We start from the raw sequence: 18,652 nt of genomic DNA, 5'->3' as shown, positions 1-18,652 counted from the left end.
ATATTTATAGACTTGCAGATTGTTAATACTGTAGAAAACAACAATTGGGCATGTAAAATATGATCGACTTTGGCAAGTTTAACCTACTTGTTTCTGAAGCATTTTTGGGTTAAAAATAGTCCCTGCTTTTTGACAATCAGTGGCAGATTAAAGGAGACCCCTCTCTCCCCCCACTAACTTATTCAATATTTTATAATTGGAGAAAAAATATTGCTATTGCCATAATCTAAAATTTACTTTTACCCCAAATATGGTGGGTCCATGGGTGCACCCCCATCCCCCTCCTTATACAGTATAATGAATTACTGAATCCACCACTGATAATAAGAAAAAATTGATTTAAAATATTTTAAAACATGAGCATCAAATGCTTTCCCCGGGGAGTGGGGGAAGCAGGGGATTAACGGCTGGCCAAATGAAATGCGTGTTTATTGAGTCGAGTTTGAGAGTAGGTATAGCAACAATTGTACAGTATTCTATCAACTTTACATTAAGTCTGAGAGTGCCATTTCTGGTCATCCAGGTCCCTATTAAAAAAATATTTCATTATGGAGGGAGATCCTAAACCCTACTCCTGGCTCAGGTGATCATGCTTGTTATCCTTATCCAACTCAGCCTGGCTCTAGAATATCTATACAGAGAACAAAGCTGTCAAGTGGAGGTCCACAGATTTACACATACTGTAATATTGTTCCCAGAAATAAGTTACAGTACTGTATTTGGAGTGGAAAGAGAATAAATGGAAAGAGAATAAATGCAAATAGTGATGCTTCTGTAGGTATGTCCAGGGTGATAGTGAACACAGTGGTTGAGCCAGATTTTTCTTAACGAGGGAGAGTTGTAAAGCTGTACGACAGTTTCTGATGGGGACCAGAAGCAAATCCATGCGAGGTCAAGGGTCTTGGCCTTTGGTGCCTAGGAGTGTAAGCTTTTGGCCATTTAGGCTGTTCTGAGATGATTCAGATGTGCTGTGCCCCAAAATTGTTTTAATTGTTCTTCTGGTGTCCGATAAGTGCTGGCACTACCACTAGCTTGACACATAATACAGAAATAAAACTTAAATTATTTACATTACTGAATCAAATTACAACAGCAGATAAACTTCAGACACTACTATAATTTAATTACTCGGAACAAAACCCTGTACAATATAACATTTACATACAAATTCACGACTGCACAGGCTATGAGTGACTTTCATGTACTGTACAAATACTTAATCCAAGTCCCAAGAATATAGCCAGTTGTGGGGTGGAGGTGTCTAAAAGTATTTGATTTTTTTTTATGTGTATTTAGGACACTGCTTAATTAAGCCCAATTCATGATTAACTGTACAATACTTCTACTATTTCAAATATAAAATTCAAAAACCTGTAACTATTTTTTTAGACACCTAAATAAATATAGTACAGTACATGAGAAAATCACCACAAACAAAATATTGACAACTTATTCTGCAATACTTTCTGAATTCAAAATATGTGCAAATATAATTAATTAAACATAATCAACATAAGTAAATTTAATTGTGAATTTTAAAAATATAATCAAATCATCAAATTAAATAGAATATTAGGTTACTGACTTCAATATATAATAACCACAATATAATAAGTATAATGCAACACTAAAAGAGGTTGCATAAAATGACCATATGCAAAATTGTAAATATATACATGGGTGTATTCAAGGGAAGGTTGTACGACCCTCCCCAAATTTTCAAAGGTCCACATTTTTTCCAAAGACAGTTTTTTCTAGGGCCTTTTCACATTGACAAATGAAAAAGCATTGATGAGGTTCATCTGTTCACGATAAAATCTATCTCAATTCCAGCAATTTTGAAACTGAGCCTGCTATCCGCTTCGCGCAAATTGTATTGACATTTTAATCAATCTTGCTGTTACTGCATTGTGAAAAGGTCCAAAATATTATGATCACGACCCACCCAGAAAAAATCTTGGATACACCTCTGATATATGGCACTACTGTATGTAACAATTTACTAATTAGCAGCCACTAACATTTTCACAAAGTACATTGGAAATTACTACCGCAGGAACCTTTTAAACTCAAGAGGAAAATTAATATGTTGTACAAATGATGTTTCTTTCTACACTCATTCACACAACATAAATTTGTACAACACATAAAAATTTTTTTTTTTCTCCAGAGCCTTTCAGGGAAATATACGAAATTAAAACAAGAGGATGTTTTGGAACTTTTTAAAGATAGATACATGCATGTTCTGAAAAGGTTTAAAAAGGAAAAATAATTTTCTCAAACTTTTATAAAATGTGGTTAGTTTTCATAGTTAAATGAACATTCAATACCAAAGTTTCAAAATTTATACTGTATTACCGTTTAGATTACACCTGGAAGTCACATCTACAAGTATTTTGACTGGGGAAATATTGCGAGAGAAAATGTGAAGCAAGTGAAAAGATGATAAAAACAAAGATTCTATAATTTAGGATATAACATGTAGAAGCATTCCCAACAGTGAGGGACTTGAGGTGCTGTCACTACAGGATCTCTACACAATTGAGGATCACTTATGGCTTTCTCTGAAGATGTGCGAAATAAAGCTATATTTGTCACCACAATCCTTGCCGCATCCATGGCATTCAAAAGGATTCCTGTTGCCATGCCATCCCATATGAAGTGTATGCATGACAACATCCAAGAAAATCAGACCACAGTGAATGCACTTCAGTTGATGGCACGAGTTTCTTAAACAATCAGTACACTTGGAATCTACTGAATTTTCACGATCTGCATTTGTTGGACTGTGGTTGCTGGTGTCTTTGCCTTCTCCATGTCTATTTAATGGTGTGGATGCTCTCATGCTTCCAGGTCTTTCAAAATGACTTCCTGTTCGATCTTGTTCTGACATCAGAGATCCACATGGACTGATGCGAGGGCTTAAGCTATTGTGTTCAAATGATCTGAGGCTTTTTTGTGGGGTAACAAGCCTGCCATGTACAAGCATATTGGACAACAACGGGCTCTCTTCTTTAGACTGGTAACTTTGAGAATTTGATACATCATTAGGAGCCTCAAATTCATGACGTACATCCATCATTCTAGCATTACTATCAGTGTTGACAGCTTGTGGAGACTGAAGCGAGTATACACTACTAATAATGGGCATTGGCATGCCAGTTTCATCAACATCACCTGAAGTGTCCACTCCAAGAACAGACCTCTCTTTTCCATGATGCGGTCCTAAAACTTCATTATTAAGTCTTTTCAATGCAATGCAAGTGACTTTATGTTCTGCCAGGCGGGCAGGGACAGTAAAAACCTTTCCACAGCCTTTACAGGTACTTGCTTTACGTTTATGAATCAACTTATGTTTGTATAATAATGTTCTATCATAAAAGAGTTTTCCACATATGTTACATGACATTGGTGTTTGTCCGGTGTGTGAACAAATGTGCTTAACAAAATTTGCTCTCCCAACAATTGTGGAGTTGCAATACCTACATCGAAATCTTCTAGAGATTTCCATCATCTCTCCATGCCAACTCAGGCTTCCAGCTAATTTTGAATCCTTAACAGCTTTCAAGCTGGCGTCAACATCAGTATCATACGCCTCTTCAAACGCAACATCTCCATTTACATGCTGTGTTCGCAGATGGTACTTCAATTGACCTTCAAAAGCAAAAATTTTATTACATATTGTACACTTTGAGAGTTTTTCACCACCATTATTTCTTATGTGAATGATGATGTGGCGTTTGGCATTGCTGCGCAAATTGAACTGTCTTGAGCAGTGGCTGCATGTGTATGGTTTTTCTCCTGTGTGTATTAGGCTATGACGAAGGCATCGAATCTTCTCTGTGAAACTCTTATCACAGATGGAACATTCCCATAACACGTTATTTTCTTTCTGAACTTTCTGAATGAGCATCTCATTAGCATTGGTGAATACATCTTGTTCCCTTGTGACACTGTCCTTTGGAACTGCTTTCCCATGACATGCACGGCAAGTACATTTAATAATGAATCTAGATGAGCCAGAGCTATCATCAGTTGGCAATACACCAGTTGGAGAGTCAAAGTTCACCTCCGTCAGCATCTCTTCATTACTTTCACTCACTTTCATTGGTTGTGACAGCTCACCCCGACTTTCTTCAAAGGCTGGTGTCCCATCTAAATTCTGTTTGTGTTTTTTCATAACATGTTTCTTTAATGCAAATTTATACCTTGTCATGTAATTACAGTGATTACAGGAAAAACTTGTGCTTTTTGTGATTGGGGTGTGGATCTTCACATGGCGACTCATCTTTGAGGGATACTTGCTCCTATAGGCACATAATTTGCACTTGTACAAACCCCCTTTCCGTACAAACATTGGCTGTTCACTAGACTGAACTCCATTTGTAACATCTTCACTTTCATCATATTCTTCACTACCTTCCAGCTGAGACATATTCTCATCAACATCATCATCTTCATCTTCTTTTTGTTCTATGTCATGTTCCTCTGACATGTGGGTTCCAAGACTTGCAGCCGATGTTGCAGCAAAACTACATAGCTGGCACTGATGTATTCTGACCACTGTGTGTGACAGCTTGTGCAGTTGTAGGTTATTTCGGTGTTTAAATGATCTGCCACATTCATCACATTTGAATGGCCTTGAGTCATCTGATTTATCTTCTGTAACCAGGGTAATTTCTTTGCCATCCTCGTCTACAATTGTATCTGCTACTTCATCTTCTCCCTCCTCTTCTTCTCCAACTTCTTCTACAACTTTCATCTCTTCCTCTGGTTCTGCCAATGGTCCATCATGACAATTAGCCATGTGGGCATTGAGTTTCTTCTTACTCTCAAACCCATCACCACAGGACTTGCAGATGTATGGTTTCCCTTTGTTGTGCCGTTTCTGATGTTTGATGACATCACACCTACTCACAGCTTTGTAAGAGCACATGCTACACTTAAACCTGTGAGTCGAGTGAACCTTCTTCTTATGATAGCTCAAACTACCATGACTCCAGCTGCTGAAATCACAAAGGTCACAGGCATACAAACGACTTTTACGTTTCTTAGATGGTGGGCTGATCGTAGAGGACCCAACTTCTTCATCTTGTTGAATGTTATCAGTGGTCGTTCCATAGAAATCTTGGATGGTATCATTGGATGATGAGTTGGGACGTTGACGGGTAACTTTTGGGTAGAATGGATGCATTCTTTTTATATGTTTATAAACATAGTTCCAATTAGAAGTATTGAAGGAACAATATGGACAACCGATTGGCGCATCATTGTCCAGCTGGTAACAGTCTCCTTTCTTATAATGTTTAATAAGATGTCTGTTATATTGAGATGGGTAAAGGAACTTCTCATCACAGAGTTTACATGTAGGCATTTTTGCTTTGTCTGCAACAGTTGGATGTGTTTTCATCCGATGGTATCGAAGACCTCCATTACTAGTAGCTACAAATCCACATTCACTGCATATGTGCCCCGATTCAGATTCAAATTGTGAGCTCTGAGCAACCTGATTAGATTCATCATGGTCACCAGATACTCCATTACCAACACCAACCTCCTCTTCTTCCAGTCCAGGTTCTTTCTTAATTCTTTGTAGAATTACATTATAGTCATTGCCTTCTTCAATGACATCTTTGGCAATCTGGTGGACATCTTCCATGTGACTGGAAAGAACCTCTTGAGAGTCACTGACAAAGTTGCAGTAAGTACATTTTAATTCCATGATGTCTTCATGTTCTCTCATATGCATCTGTAAACTAACTCCAGACAAGAATTCCTTCGAACACTCCTTACATCGGAAGCGTCTGACAGTTGGTTTCTGTCTTCCTTTGCAGGTTTTCATGTGGGTCTTCATATTGCTCTTGTAGACAAATTTATTATTACACTTTGTGCAGAAAAATGGATTGTTTCGGTGGCTTTGTTTGTGCTTATTTAAAGAGCTTTTATTTTTATAACTTCTATGACAGATGGAGCAGACAAACTGTTGTGGATTTGCATGAGATCGGACATGAAGAACAAAGTTCATTTTACTGCCTGTAGCATAGGGACAGAGGTCGCATGTGTACTGGTATGGTGGTTCATACTGCTCATTGTGTTTACCCTTCATATGGCGTGTCATTGACGAATGTGATCGAGACACAAAGTCACACTTGGTACAATGTAACTCCGCTTCCTCTTCCATCATAATTTTTTGGCTCTGCAATCTAAAAAATAACAGAAAATACATTATTAATTATAAACAATAGAACATAATACACAATAACAAATAAAGAGCCCACACAATGATCAACAATATTTGTTTTTAACAGTTGACCAATTCCCAACTACTCAAAAGATGGAAAATGGATGAGGGAAAAATTACCTTTCAGAACATAGTAAAGAATAATCAAAAACTGAAAAAAAAATGTGAAGCTCATCTGGTTTTGTACAATAATAATCCCAAACGATCCGTAATGATTTTTTAATTCCATTGAGCAAGTAACAGTAGGCGAGAATGAGGAGGCCATACATCACAAAGTTTTTGCATGGATAGAGGATGACGTACAGCCTTGTAACGTACAGCCTTTGCAACGTACAGCATGCATATCTGTGCTGGTTCGAACGTCACGCTTGCCTATGTTCTTGTGGTGTTAACAAGTCTTCTCAGATAACTCAGATAAGGATAAACCATAGACCCAGTATACATAATCAGGGTTGTAGCTGTAGAAAACTAAGGGTGGGTGACAGACATTAAGGGTGGGTGGGTGATAACATTGGTAAACTCTAATGAACCTTTCACACATTCACGATTTTTGCTACGATAGAGCAGGAAGTTCTAAAATCGTGCTCTACATAGTGATTCAATTGAATTGTGTGTTTTGTCAAGACGCCATCAGGATGCCGCTAAGATTTGGTATTATGATGGAACACGTACTGGATCTTGTATACTGTATACAGAAAAGGGATACATTTTGACAAACGACAACGTTACAACACTCATGATGCAGCAGGCAAAGGCTTTTTTCACAGCTATGATTGACCACAATTTTTTCTAACATTCCCAAAATATTGTGCTCCATCACGATGGCATCACGATCCTGTACAATGCGCTACGGTGAATCACGATTGACCATGAAATTTAGTAAGACGCCACTAGGATTTTCCAAAATTGAAAAACCATGCTCAACTATAGCAAAAATAGAGGTTGCTTTGCTACACTTTCTATTTTTCCATAAAATATGTAAGTATTATACATGTAAAATATTATGGAAATATTGACTTTTTTTAGTAATATCACAACCTGAACAATGATGCACCTTGTATATAAAAGAACTTACAATAATGCCAATAAAATGTGTGCTGTAACAAGATATTACCAACTCATTAAAAATAAATGATATGCAAAAAAATAAATTGTGAGAATTGACTTACATAGGTTTTCAATGTTTCAATTATTTGATTGGCAGATTGACAGACATTTAATCATAAACCACTTCACCTACAAAATAAAATTGTTAAAAACACCTGTAAATTTTAAAACAATAAAACATGTTCTACTGTATCAACCACTTCACAATTTAACAGCATCTCAAAGCATTCATATTACAAACTGTTAAAACATTGGATACTACAACACAATTAATGGCAGTATTTAATTCTTGCATGCACTCTTCAACCCTGTGGGAAAATACACCAAGTCATGCATCAATTCAGACTAACAAATGTCTTAACAGTATCCAGTACTTGTTACTCTAAGATCGAGTACACCTAAAAAGCTAAAAAAAGGTTGTTCAAATAGTGCATGTTTCTTATTTCTGTCTGTCAGACAAGTGTTTTTAGCTCTCTGTCTCCCACTAGCATCACCACAACTTGGTGTGTGTTGTGGTAATCTTTAAAGCTAAATAGAAAGAAAAAAATGGAGCCTTAATTTTTCTCTTTTACATTTCGGAAATCATGGATGAAAAACATTATGATTGCCTGCCTTGCTTATGAAGGACTCGCATATCACTACTACAATTCAAAAAGAGAAAAAAAAGACTCTCTACAGCAAGGCTATTAAGTCCAAGCCACATACTCCAGTAATTTGCTTTAATAGATAATGAATATTTCCAACAATTCCCTATTTTTCTTGTTTGCAAAATTTAAAATGTTTTGCATTTTTGTATGCAAAAGTATCAAAGCTAAGCACTTGTAAAAATACAGATAAAACTTAAAAATCTCTCTTTGATCATTGGTAAGCAATTCCTGTATTCAGTTTTTCCCCTATTACAGCTCTCTGGAATGTGAGCTACTGTATCAAAAAAATTCTGACAAGAAAACATCCAATCATCCAATCATGGAGGTATAAAATGATCCAATCAATACTAGACTTGTGAGTTGGAAGTGGTTGTTAGACTTGCTCTGCTGAAGTTCACTAATGCATAACAAATTCTTATAATGCTAGCACACATCATGTGACATAAATTATCATCTGCAGTGAAAGAAAAACTGTTTTCAGCTGTCCCCAATTGTCACCAATTTTTTGTATTTGACTTTCTATCGACTTAATTTTTACACTTCTATGAGTATGATCTTATTTCCATTTGTTTGTGGTAACTTCACTGAAATTTGCTAAATTTGTTACAAATTAAATTTCACACATACATTCATGTAAGTATTGCTAGAAGTATGAAGGCACTGAGACTTCTTCTTTGCAATAACAACTTATTAATCATTATTAATTACAAAGAAAAACAGTGTGAGGACTCACTGACAACAGTCCCAGAACATTTATGATTATGGCACATACATGGCCAGAAATGGCACTCTCAGATTTGCATTTGATGATAATTTTCTTTTTTTATTTTTTTTTTAAATTGGGGAGGGGGGTGCAGGATAGACTCCACCTCCCCCACCTCCCAAAAAAAAAATCCTGCCACTGGACAGACCATTACAACTACAGTATAACCAAAAAATTTAATCTCACAAATTACCATAATTTAAGGTAATTATGAATTTTAATTCGTTAGGTTTTGCTTCTAAGACATCGTGGTCATGCAAGGAATTTTTTAAAAATGTAAATTTTTATAAAATACTAATATTACCAGTAGTTTAAAGACATTCTAAAAACAATAAGATTTATTAAACATTTCTTCTTTACGACTTCCCATTTAGCATATTAGCGAGAGTTTAATTGTTATAAATCCTCATTAACACTGCATTCACACGATTGTATTAGCACTAGCTGTAAAAGCAAGTTCACCTAATCTCTTCCTGTTAAACCATCAGTTTTCCATCACCACATTCCCAGAATCCCTAATCTAATAGTGGTTGCATGAATTCCAGAGACAGCAATTACAATTAACTATGCAATATTAGATGGTGAACAAAAGAAAACGAAAGTAACTCTCAACTTTTTAATACTAAACTTTTTATTATTTGAAACTACTGTGGATCCCATGTGTGTGTTGTGGCTGTTTTTGTGTAGCCAAACTGTGTGACATAATTCATGATTGTCTGTTCTGCCAATAAATGGGACACATCAGACTATGATTTGAAGATTTAACATTAGGATTGAACACGGCCCACAATTCAAAAACAAATGGAATGCTGTACTTCTAACTTTGCAGACTGCTCTGGTACAGAAAACAGTATGACAGTAATTATATACTGTTTTGGGGCTTTATTTGAAACCATTAGTGATCTTCTGGCAATGATAATATTTTCAAAATCTTGAAATAGGATTTCCTTGTATTTAATCATTTTTCTCCACACCAGTGACAAATGTATACATTGTATAACAATATAGACCTACTGAACCAGTATTTAACTTGGATGGTACAGCATCTGCCAACATAAGTGTCTTGTCACTTTGCCAAACCAACAGATAAATGTGCCCCTGTAAATTGATTGTAATGAATAATGTTTGCCTTCTATTATTATCAAAATAAATTAGCAAATTATAAAATACTTCAGTAGAGTGGATATGCCTGTTCTATCATAATCTCTTTTGTTACAGAATTGGTTCAAAAAAACTATTAACATCAAAAAAGCTATAATCATCAGACTAGTATTATTACAGGCTTTCAATGCTTTTCAAATATACTCCCTTCTGCCACACATCCCACAATTAGCTATTGAAAATATTACTTTTCACTTCTGCCAAGCATTTCAGCATTTTAATGAGCTACAGTTAATGGAAGCCTTCAAGCACCAACCAATACTCTCTGCTAAAAATGAAATTAAGAGAGGCATGAGGGATCATCTCAACATCATTTCTAAAGAATTTCCTCAGCCTCAAGCTGACGGAGATTCTATTGTACTGTACAAAGGCATAAAGGGCACCCACAAGTCATCAGCAAATTTGGTTAATGAAAATCTATAAATGTTTGCCAAAATATTCAAAAATGCTAATCTTTTAATTCCAAAATGTAAAATTTATTAACATAAAATAGTTAGCACCTGAGAGACAGACCAATCGTTCTGCAACATCCCGCTGCCATTGGGAGTAATTTACTGTTTGCACCATTAACTTGCATGTATGCAGTATATACCGATAGCTAAAAAACTACCAGTTCAGCACTGATTTATTAAGGAAGTGCCGCTGCTACTACTACAGTACAAGTCTGATGAACTTTAATATGTTTCAAGTATCTTTTATTATTAGTAGCAATCATCCTACTGTTTACAATTTAACTGACAAGCTTTGGAGGTTGACCTGTCTATGGTCTAACATCAAAATCTAATCTCCAGCTAGTAGGACTAGAAAAGCAGTATAGTATAATATCGAATTGAATCATTTCCGACAGCAGATTCTAAGGCATAACATTTCCAATTGGTTTACTCACTCCCCACTTCCCCATAAAGACAAGTAAAACCTGCATAGCACCTATCTTGGTAATTATCAGTACCAAGTAGTTGACCTTGGTAGGGATGGCCTCAGAAAATGCTATGCATGTTATGCAGTACAGCATACGTCATCAGGATTTTCTACTAGAAGCACAACTTCAAATCAATGCATGACACTGTTGCATTTTAATGACTGGATGACCAGCCCTATCTGCAATGATAATGGAATAGTCTGTTCAACGGACAATACCTCATGTCATTAGAAAGCCCGACAAAGACATGAAATGCGCAGGCCCTCCAATCATCTCTTCGGAAAGCTTCAGATAGCAGAGGGATGCCCTTAAAAATACTACTGGTACCAAGTTTCATTTGGATCAGCGATAGGGGACCACCTGCACAAAGTACAATAAATAAATTAGACTTCTGGAATGCAGTAGACTGGATGGCAGAATGGTGAGATTTATATCCGAGATGACAAGAAATCTGGGATGATTTGACATCATTGTGAGGCATGTGCAGATGCGTAATTAATTCAAATTGTTTGAATATTGTCAAATCAGTTAACTAACACATACTCATTCAATTTAGCTACTGTAGTGTGACTAGCTACACTGCTTTTGCGTCTCAAACTATTGTGTCATCTCAAATCTAAATGCAATAATCATTACTTGCATGTTGACTGGTCCTGTCATATGTCATAGGCTATGTTCACACACACGGCGTAAGACTGGCGTAGCTTACGCCAGGCGTAAGCTAATTCACGGCTTAAAATTCCAAAGTGTTCAACGGTGTTCGCTATATTAACACTGGCATTAAACTAGTAGTAATATAGGCCTATGGGGGAATAGTTTTAAGTTTTAAATAATGTACGGATTCTTAAATGTAGTAAAATTAACAGTACATCAGTAAAACTTTAAAATCTGTGAATTGTTCGAAGTAAACTTATATGATTATTGTATTTTAAATGAACTATTTTACTTTGATTTTTCAGCTAGCATTGTTGGTGTTGCAGGTTTTAATAGACAGTCTAAATAGGTTAAAATATCTTACAAAGCACAATCAACAAATCATATACATTATAACTAAGTAAAATGCAATACAAAAAGAACCCCTTTACCATTTCATTTATAGAGAGCACAGGAAAAAGACCAAACTAATATATTGCAATCGTGATGGGTCAATCTCTTGAAATGAGGTCAAATCATTCAAGCATTAATAACGCCAAGGACGTGGCGTAGTGAGTGGCTTTAACAACGTCACTGCCTAGTTCACACACAAAGGCGTACGCTACGGCATGCTTAAGCCAGCCTTATACCGCGTGTGTGACATAGCCATAGATAATTAGCATTTGGTCCCAAATTACACACCATCTCAGATCCAAAACCCACTAATATGTAATTGAATAGCCAGGGAAGAGTGAATTATAGTTTACTCTTTCCTGGTAGCAGTAACACAAAATGCAAATTTTGTAGCTTTACAGTTTTTGGCTGATTACTAGAATGGAAGGACAGACTTGAAACTCTCATTGCATGTTACGAAAGACTTTTCTATACATTGGTTAGCAAACCCACCACCCACCAATAATGATAAGTCAAATAAAAATCTAATTTTATTTTTGGCCACTTTGTGCACTCGCCGACACAAAAAATGAAATTTTCAGAAAATAATAAAAGTTTCATTATGTTCGTCGCACTCTTGAAATCTCCGAAAACAAGTAAGATACTGTATACTGTACTGTATATTTCTTCCTAATAAATTTAAAGCATTTAACCATCCCATTACTACACCCAATTCACTGATAACACTTTATTTTCTCTTCTGGCTGGACTTTTTGGATTTAGTAAATAAGACAACAAAATTAAATTTTTAATTTTTTCTGACATCCTCTGACAACCTTTAAAAATACAAGTTTGCGAAAAAAGGTACATGTTAAAAAAAGTCTCGCCTTAGTCAGGACAAAGAGGGCCTCAGGCCCCTGGCTAAGGCTTCTATTGGCCTTTGAGGGCTTGGGGGGGGGGGGGCATGTACAGTCCAGTGGGGTATACAGTAGGACTTAAGGGGTCCCACTTGTCCATTTTGGAGCCCATGGTCCTGGAAAACAAAAATGCTAATTAATACCTCTTGAGCCTTTAAGATCCAGGATCTCTGGCTATATTTAGCCATTGACAGCTCACAGGTATTACGACCACTGCCTTACACTTTCAGTAGACAATTTGTTTTGAGACAAAAAACACACAGTGTATCTGGGGTGGTGTCATAATGGGAGGTACATTTAGGTAGAGACTGTTACCATAAACAATAGGGGCTTAGTTGACACTTCTATCGGAGTACACTAAAACGGCTACACCATTGTACACAACCTGTCCTTAAATTGGAATTGCCCAATTCACCCTCTGGAAAGTTTAAACTAAATATACAATACTAACAAAATTGTCAATCATTAGCCACATGACCATACAGATAAAAAATTCTAGATTGCTTCTTGCAGGAAATTGTCAGGTAATTACTAATTATTTAAAGGCAGGCTCCAGAGGAAAACAAGGTTTTGATATGTTGTACAACTGATTTTTTAAGACACAAAAAGGATGTTCGACATAAGACTTGGAAACAGTATACAGATTTTTTGGTTATTTAAAAACTGGGGCAAAAACGTGGAATAAAGGATGGTACGATCCTTTTCCCCAGTTTTCAAATATTCAAAATCTGTATCTCATAAACAGTTCCTGAGTTCTTTGTCTAATATAGTAATATGCTTTTCAGTCTTTGAAAAATCAGATATCAAAATACTTTTTCGGAGCCTGACTGTAATTTACTGTAGGCCCTATTACGTTTGTTGTTCTGCAGCTCTAAACGTGTTACAAAATATGCAAAGTGTTCAGGACAAGGCAACCATGCATAATTATACATACATAACAGGTTTTACAGCCGAACAATGCTCACTTTCTGGTGAAATTAGGATAGTCTTTGGGCTGTCTGGATCAAGAAGTTCATGTTTGAACGGAAAAGTGACCTTTAAAGATTTCATTTGCTATCTCTAGTCTTACTGTTGTATGCAAACACAATAACCACACTTGGACAATATTAAGTCATACCATTCTCTAATGGTATATCCTACTGCTTGTACTTTCAATCTTAAATTATATAGCAGCCTAAGTAACAGTGCATATAAAGAGGGCACAGTGACTCATGGTTTATATGGGGTATTGTTAAACCCTGCAAACCTAAAAAAAAAATACACCGCAAATCCCATCCAAACCTTGTGATAGTGATTGAATCATGTAGTATAGGACTCAACTTGGTATCTCAGTCAATAAAAATATAATTTGATGTTCATAACAACCTATTTTGGGGTAAAATCTTGATTTTTTGTTTAAAATACTTAAAAAACACCACAAACCTCCAAAAACACAGTGGAAACCCCATCCAAACACAGCGGAAACCCCATCCAAACCTTGTGATAGTGATTCAATCATATAGTGTAGGGCTCACTCGGTATCTCAGTAAAAAAAAATTATAATTTAAGATACCAAGTTGAGTTCTATACTACATGATTCAATCACTATCACAAGATTTGGATGGGGTTTGCGGTGTTTTTTTTTAGGTTTGCAGGGTTTAGCAATCGCAAATGTGCTACAAAAGAGTATGCTTAATTTTTAAGGATGATATAGCAATATTGTATTCCTGGTGCAGAGTCCTACTTACTAATCAGGGACTCCTCAATCAGGAGCATCTTTCTTGACATTTGATTAATTTATTCTGAAAATACACAGCCAGTGAATGGTAAATTTCTGTACCAGTGCTTTTTAACTTTTTCTGGAATAAAAACAAATTTATATACTGTAAAGTATTAGCAAAGAGCAGGCTAGCAAAGAGTGTAGAAATTAAATGGCAAGGTGTCCGACTGTCAAGGTTTACCCATTGAAACGGAATCCTCTCAAAAAGTAACTACCATGAACTAGAGGGCATCCTTCAAAAGAATTTTAAAAGACATTCATTCTGCATCTATAAAATGTATTTTCAAGTTTCGAACTCTACTGGAATTCTAGTAGGGCACCCCCATCTTTGGTAGTACTGTACTTTGTTTTTCATTTCATTGCGTGCATGCAAAATCATCAATATATCTAAGAATCTATAATCTATACACTTCCTCTAACTAGGAGTCGACTGATTTATGTTCTCCCCCTAGTTACAGTGAAAGGAAACAGATGAAGGAGGTACATGCTGTAAAAGTGAACTCATAGCAAGATGACCTTTATCATAATCCTTCTCCATATGGCCTGGCAATTTAACACATTTCAAGCAACTCACAAGCCATACCAGCTGTATAGTATTGTAATTATTCATGTGGTGAATTGATCAAGCAAGGCATTTGGAATACTACTGAATGACTTCAGGACAAACAGCTTTACATAAACCATTGAAAATGAAATGCAGTGCATATTTCCAGTGAAGGAAATATTGGTTTTGAACCTCTTATGGAAAAATGGTATGATTAATAAAAGAATAAATTTATGGAAATCAAAATACATTTAAAAAAAGATCGTAAATGACAAAAAAAATCTTCAATTATGCAAAGAATGTAATCATAGGAAAATGTTTTGATTTATGATTTAAAAAATATATTCAAGACAAGATTATCTTGCATTGATTTGTTAATACCAAAAAATAATTAACAAATAATGACGAAGTATAAAAAAATATTAGTAAGAATGAGGTAAAGGCAAAGGTAGGAAACAACCTGTCACTCAATTCTTTACTTGAGTACAGGTGTGGACTAACTCCTTCAACAACTTTCTTCTACCCTAAGGGTCATATCACGTCAAATCAGAGTAGGCCCCCTACTCTTCTCGAAGGATGTACTGGGTACACGAGCCAACAGTATACACTGGGCCTACGGTTACAGTATGAAGAAGTAAAATCTCAAAATAGGAGGAACAATTTTGTTATGTCTTTTAGCACTTTAATGGTTCTGGCAAAACCTTCATTGCAGAGTAGAATTACAGAGTAGAATCAAAAGTAAAACTTTTAATATCAAGGAATTAAAGGTATGAATATGAGACAATATAGATTACAGGCACCCTTATATCCATGCCTGCTCCCCCCCTGCTTCCCCCCCCCCCCCTTGCCACTCAAGATTCTATTGTGAGGAGGAAAAACTAATTTTATTGTTACTGTAGATTATATACAAATTTTTAAAACTTAATTTTTTACTGGAATTGCAATTCATTTATAAGGCAGTTACACAAACAGACCAAAACTTAAACTTCCATTTTGTTCTAATCATCGACATACAGGGTTTGCAAATCAAGGTATAAAGGCCTCCCCTTAAACAAAAATTTTAAAAAGCAACACAACTTAGAATTTTAAAAAAAATAGTATCTAAATATGAATTTGATTTATAAAATGATAAACAAAATTGCATCGTTAGTTATCTTTGATAATGATAATGACAAAATTGCTTACCTAAATTTTACCTTACAAAAAATAAAAGAAAAAAGGAAGAAAAAAAGAAAACTATATAAAAATCCATTTGGAATCCTGATGCATCAGAGATTATGGCTAAAGAGATTATTTTCTGTCGCATGGCAGTAGTTGGCCAATCTTTTATTCTTTTATTATTAAGTCATCATAATGACTAAGTGAATGTTTTGATTTAAACTACAAATGTTCATCTATTCCAATGTTGGAGATAACTTACTACACATTTCTTGCAATCTGGTTGGACTTCAATTCAGTGAAAATGAGTTTTAAAATAAGAATGAAAGTCTTTAAATTTCTTCCAAACTTAAACTTACTGAAAACATTAACAATAATTAGTATTAACTAACACCACTAGTCTGAATTAAGAACATTTAAATATCTAACCTTTTATTTTCTGAGGTACAATCAACAAGACCAAGACATGCATGTACTGTACAAACAACTCCTTGTGAAAATAAAATGGCGTCGCCGAAAAAGGAGCTTGGCATGCTAGGCCTTTGTTCCTTCTCGATTAAACACCACACACAACGAAGGCCTCCTGAGCTCAAGGGCTTGGCTAAATGCGTCACTGATCTGCATATTCCTCCCTACTTGATCATCAGGTCATTGTCTACTGACCCGCGCCTGCACACACACGAAGCTGCAGCTTCCTCTCAATCACCGCGATCGTGGTGACTTGATTATTTAGTAACTTCATTAGATTTCCTCACTCCTCTCTCCCACGACTACATCCCAAAAAAAGAGATAACCCTCGGAAACATAAAGAAGTAACTAACCTGTTTGTGATGTTATTCGGAACGTTGTTTCAGCTAAGCATATGGCATTGCGACCAGCATAAAGAGATTACTTTCTTGGTACTGTACCCATACGCTGCGCATAAAAAGGCGTCTGACAACAGCTGTAGTCAATGTGTGAGGATTCGATACGTCATCAGTCGAGTGCCTGTACATTGTGCGGAGGCCTCCTCCTATGCAAATAGGGAATTGTTTATGCGAGAGGCCTGGAAAACAGAACTGAAATGGACGTCATGCTCAGAAGTGACCTCCCATCCCAACAACGGTCTTTTAGAAGATCCCATGGCATATTGAAACATGATATTTTTAACATAAAAAAGTGGCACTTTTCCTATATTTACTTCCATTTATTTACAATAAAACACCAATATTTATTATAATGCAACTTCACAAATTTTTATCTGAATAAAAAGGGAACATGGGACTTCTTTCTGACAGACGGACAGTTGTCAATTTAAAAATAGTAGACGATATCTGTATGCTTAGCTATTGGATGGCTATATATACCAGATATTAATAATAATATAATAATGTGTAGTGGTATACTAATTCCTGCATGCTGTAATTGAATTGAGCCATTACGACACAAGCCAGCTATACACACTCTTTGATTTGATATCATTCATATCTCTCAGCTAGCTGTAGCTGATTGACTTCTCGTCACCACGCACACAACGGCGGGTCAACACAACGGAGAATCGGAGTGTACAACATTGTTCGTGTGCGAAATGTAATTTCAGGTGGATTTATGTTGCAGAAATATCTCTTAAATCCACCCCATTTCTGGACGTATCAACTGTGGTAAGAATATTAGTCATTATATGGAAGAGAAGTAATTGAAGTATTTTTTTTATTTATTCTAGAGTTTTTATCGAAAATTGATTTAAAGACATTGTTGCTGCTTGCCTATTTTGCGTGCTTGTGAGTGAGTCGTATCGTATTCTCGTTCAACGATCGACGGCTTCTTCCTACGTACCTGCAGCTGCAGTGACAGAGTGCCGTCAGGCTACACAATAGCAATACAGGCCTGCACTGTATGTAGTAGTAGCAGGCCTGTCTGGCGCTCGCACACACAAAATGGTAAATGCTATTTTTCTTCATGTGGTAAAAATATACCTGCTTCCTTCATTATCGAAAGATTGGTTCAAAACTTTCTAGCACCGAGGTCTTGATACTCGCCTTTGGTCGACAGAATGTTCTGTCTGTGGTGCTTTTTTTGTAGCGTAGCCTAGGCTAGGCTAGCTAGGCCTGGCTAGGCTAGGCGGTCTAGGCTATAGTATTATTATACCAATGTACTTTCGAACCTTGTCCACTTTGCCTTAAACGTTACCAAATTGCAGAAAAACATCAATAATAGCACTCACATGTACTTTTTAAAATTTGTCTAGCATTAGAATATTCAATTAAAAATGTAATTCGGTTAGCCGTGTGTAAAATATTATGCCATGGTGTTTGGGTACGAGTTGGCAAGGTACGAGTTGACCTGTATTATAAAGATCGTTTTACCACCGTCGACTGGAGTTTTTACCACCGTCGACTGGAGTTTTTCAAATGGGTCGACAGGCTCCTAG

General features: G+C 36.1%; 2 protein-coding genes across 4 annotated transcripts in view; one reads left to right on the top strand and one right to left on the bottom strand.

Annotated features, from left to right (window-relative positions):
* Positions 1-1,097: 1,097 nt before the first annotated feature.
* Positions 1,098-17,880, bottom strand: LOC117123364 (zinc finger protein 728-like). 3 transcript variants are annotated; one of them, XM_033269249.1, is made up of 3 exons: positions 17,064-17,880; positions 7,411-7,477; positions 1,098-6,203 (listed from the first exon to the last, which is right to left on the bottom strand). In XM_033269249.1, exon 3 carries the CDS (start codon positions 6,182-6,184, stop codon positions 2,549-2,551), a length of 3,636 nt encoding a protein of 1,211 aa, XP_033125140.1. In that variant the 5' UTR covers positions 6,185-6,203; positions 7,411-7,477; positions 17,064-17,880; the 3' UTR covers positions 1,098-2,548. The 3 variants fall into 3 exon arrangements, with proteins under 3 accessions (XP_033125140.1, XP_033125141.1, XP_033125142.1); XM_033269250.1 differs by lacking the exon at positions 17,064-17,880 and adding an exon at positions 16,672-17,014; XM_033269251.1 differs by lacking the exon at positions 17,064-17,880 and adding an exon at positions 14,509-14,595.
* Positions 17,881-18,021: 141 nt separating this feature from the next.
* The window catches only part of LOC117123367 (protein FAM81A-like), a 4,858-nt gene continuing 4,227 nt past the window's right edge, over positions 18,022-18,652 (top strand). Inside the window, exon 1 of the mRNA XM_033269258.1 lies at positions 18,022-18,161. The gene's annotated coding sequence lies outside the window, so the exon portion shown is untranslated. The remainder of the gene's footprint in view (positions 18,162-18,652) is intronic.

The sequence above is a fragment of the Anneissia japonica genome, unplaced genomic scaffold (assembly GCF_011630105.1).
Source record: "Anneissia japonica isolate Jap-2015-1 unplaced genomic scaffold, ASM1163010v1 scaffold287579_len849171_cov184, whole genome shotgun sequence".
NCBI lineage: Eukaryota > Metazoa > Echinodermata > Crinoidea > Comatulida > Comatulidae > Anneissia > Anneissia japonica.
The sequence above is the reverse complement of the archived record's forward strand: the minus strand, read 5'-3'. Positions and strand labels throughout refer to the sequence as shown.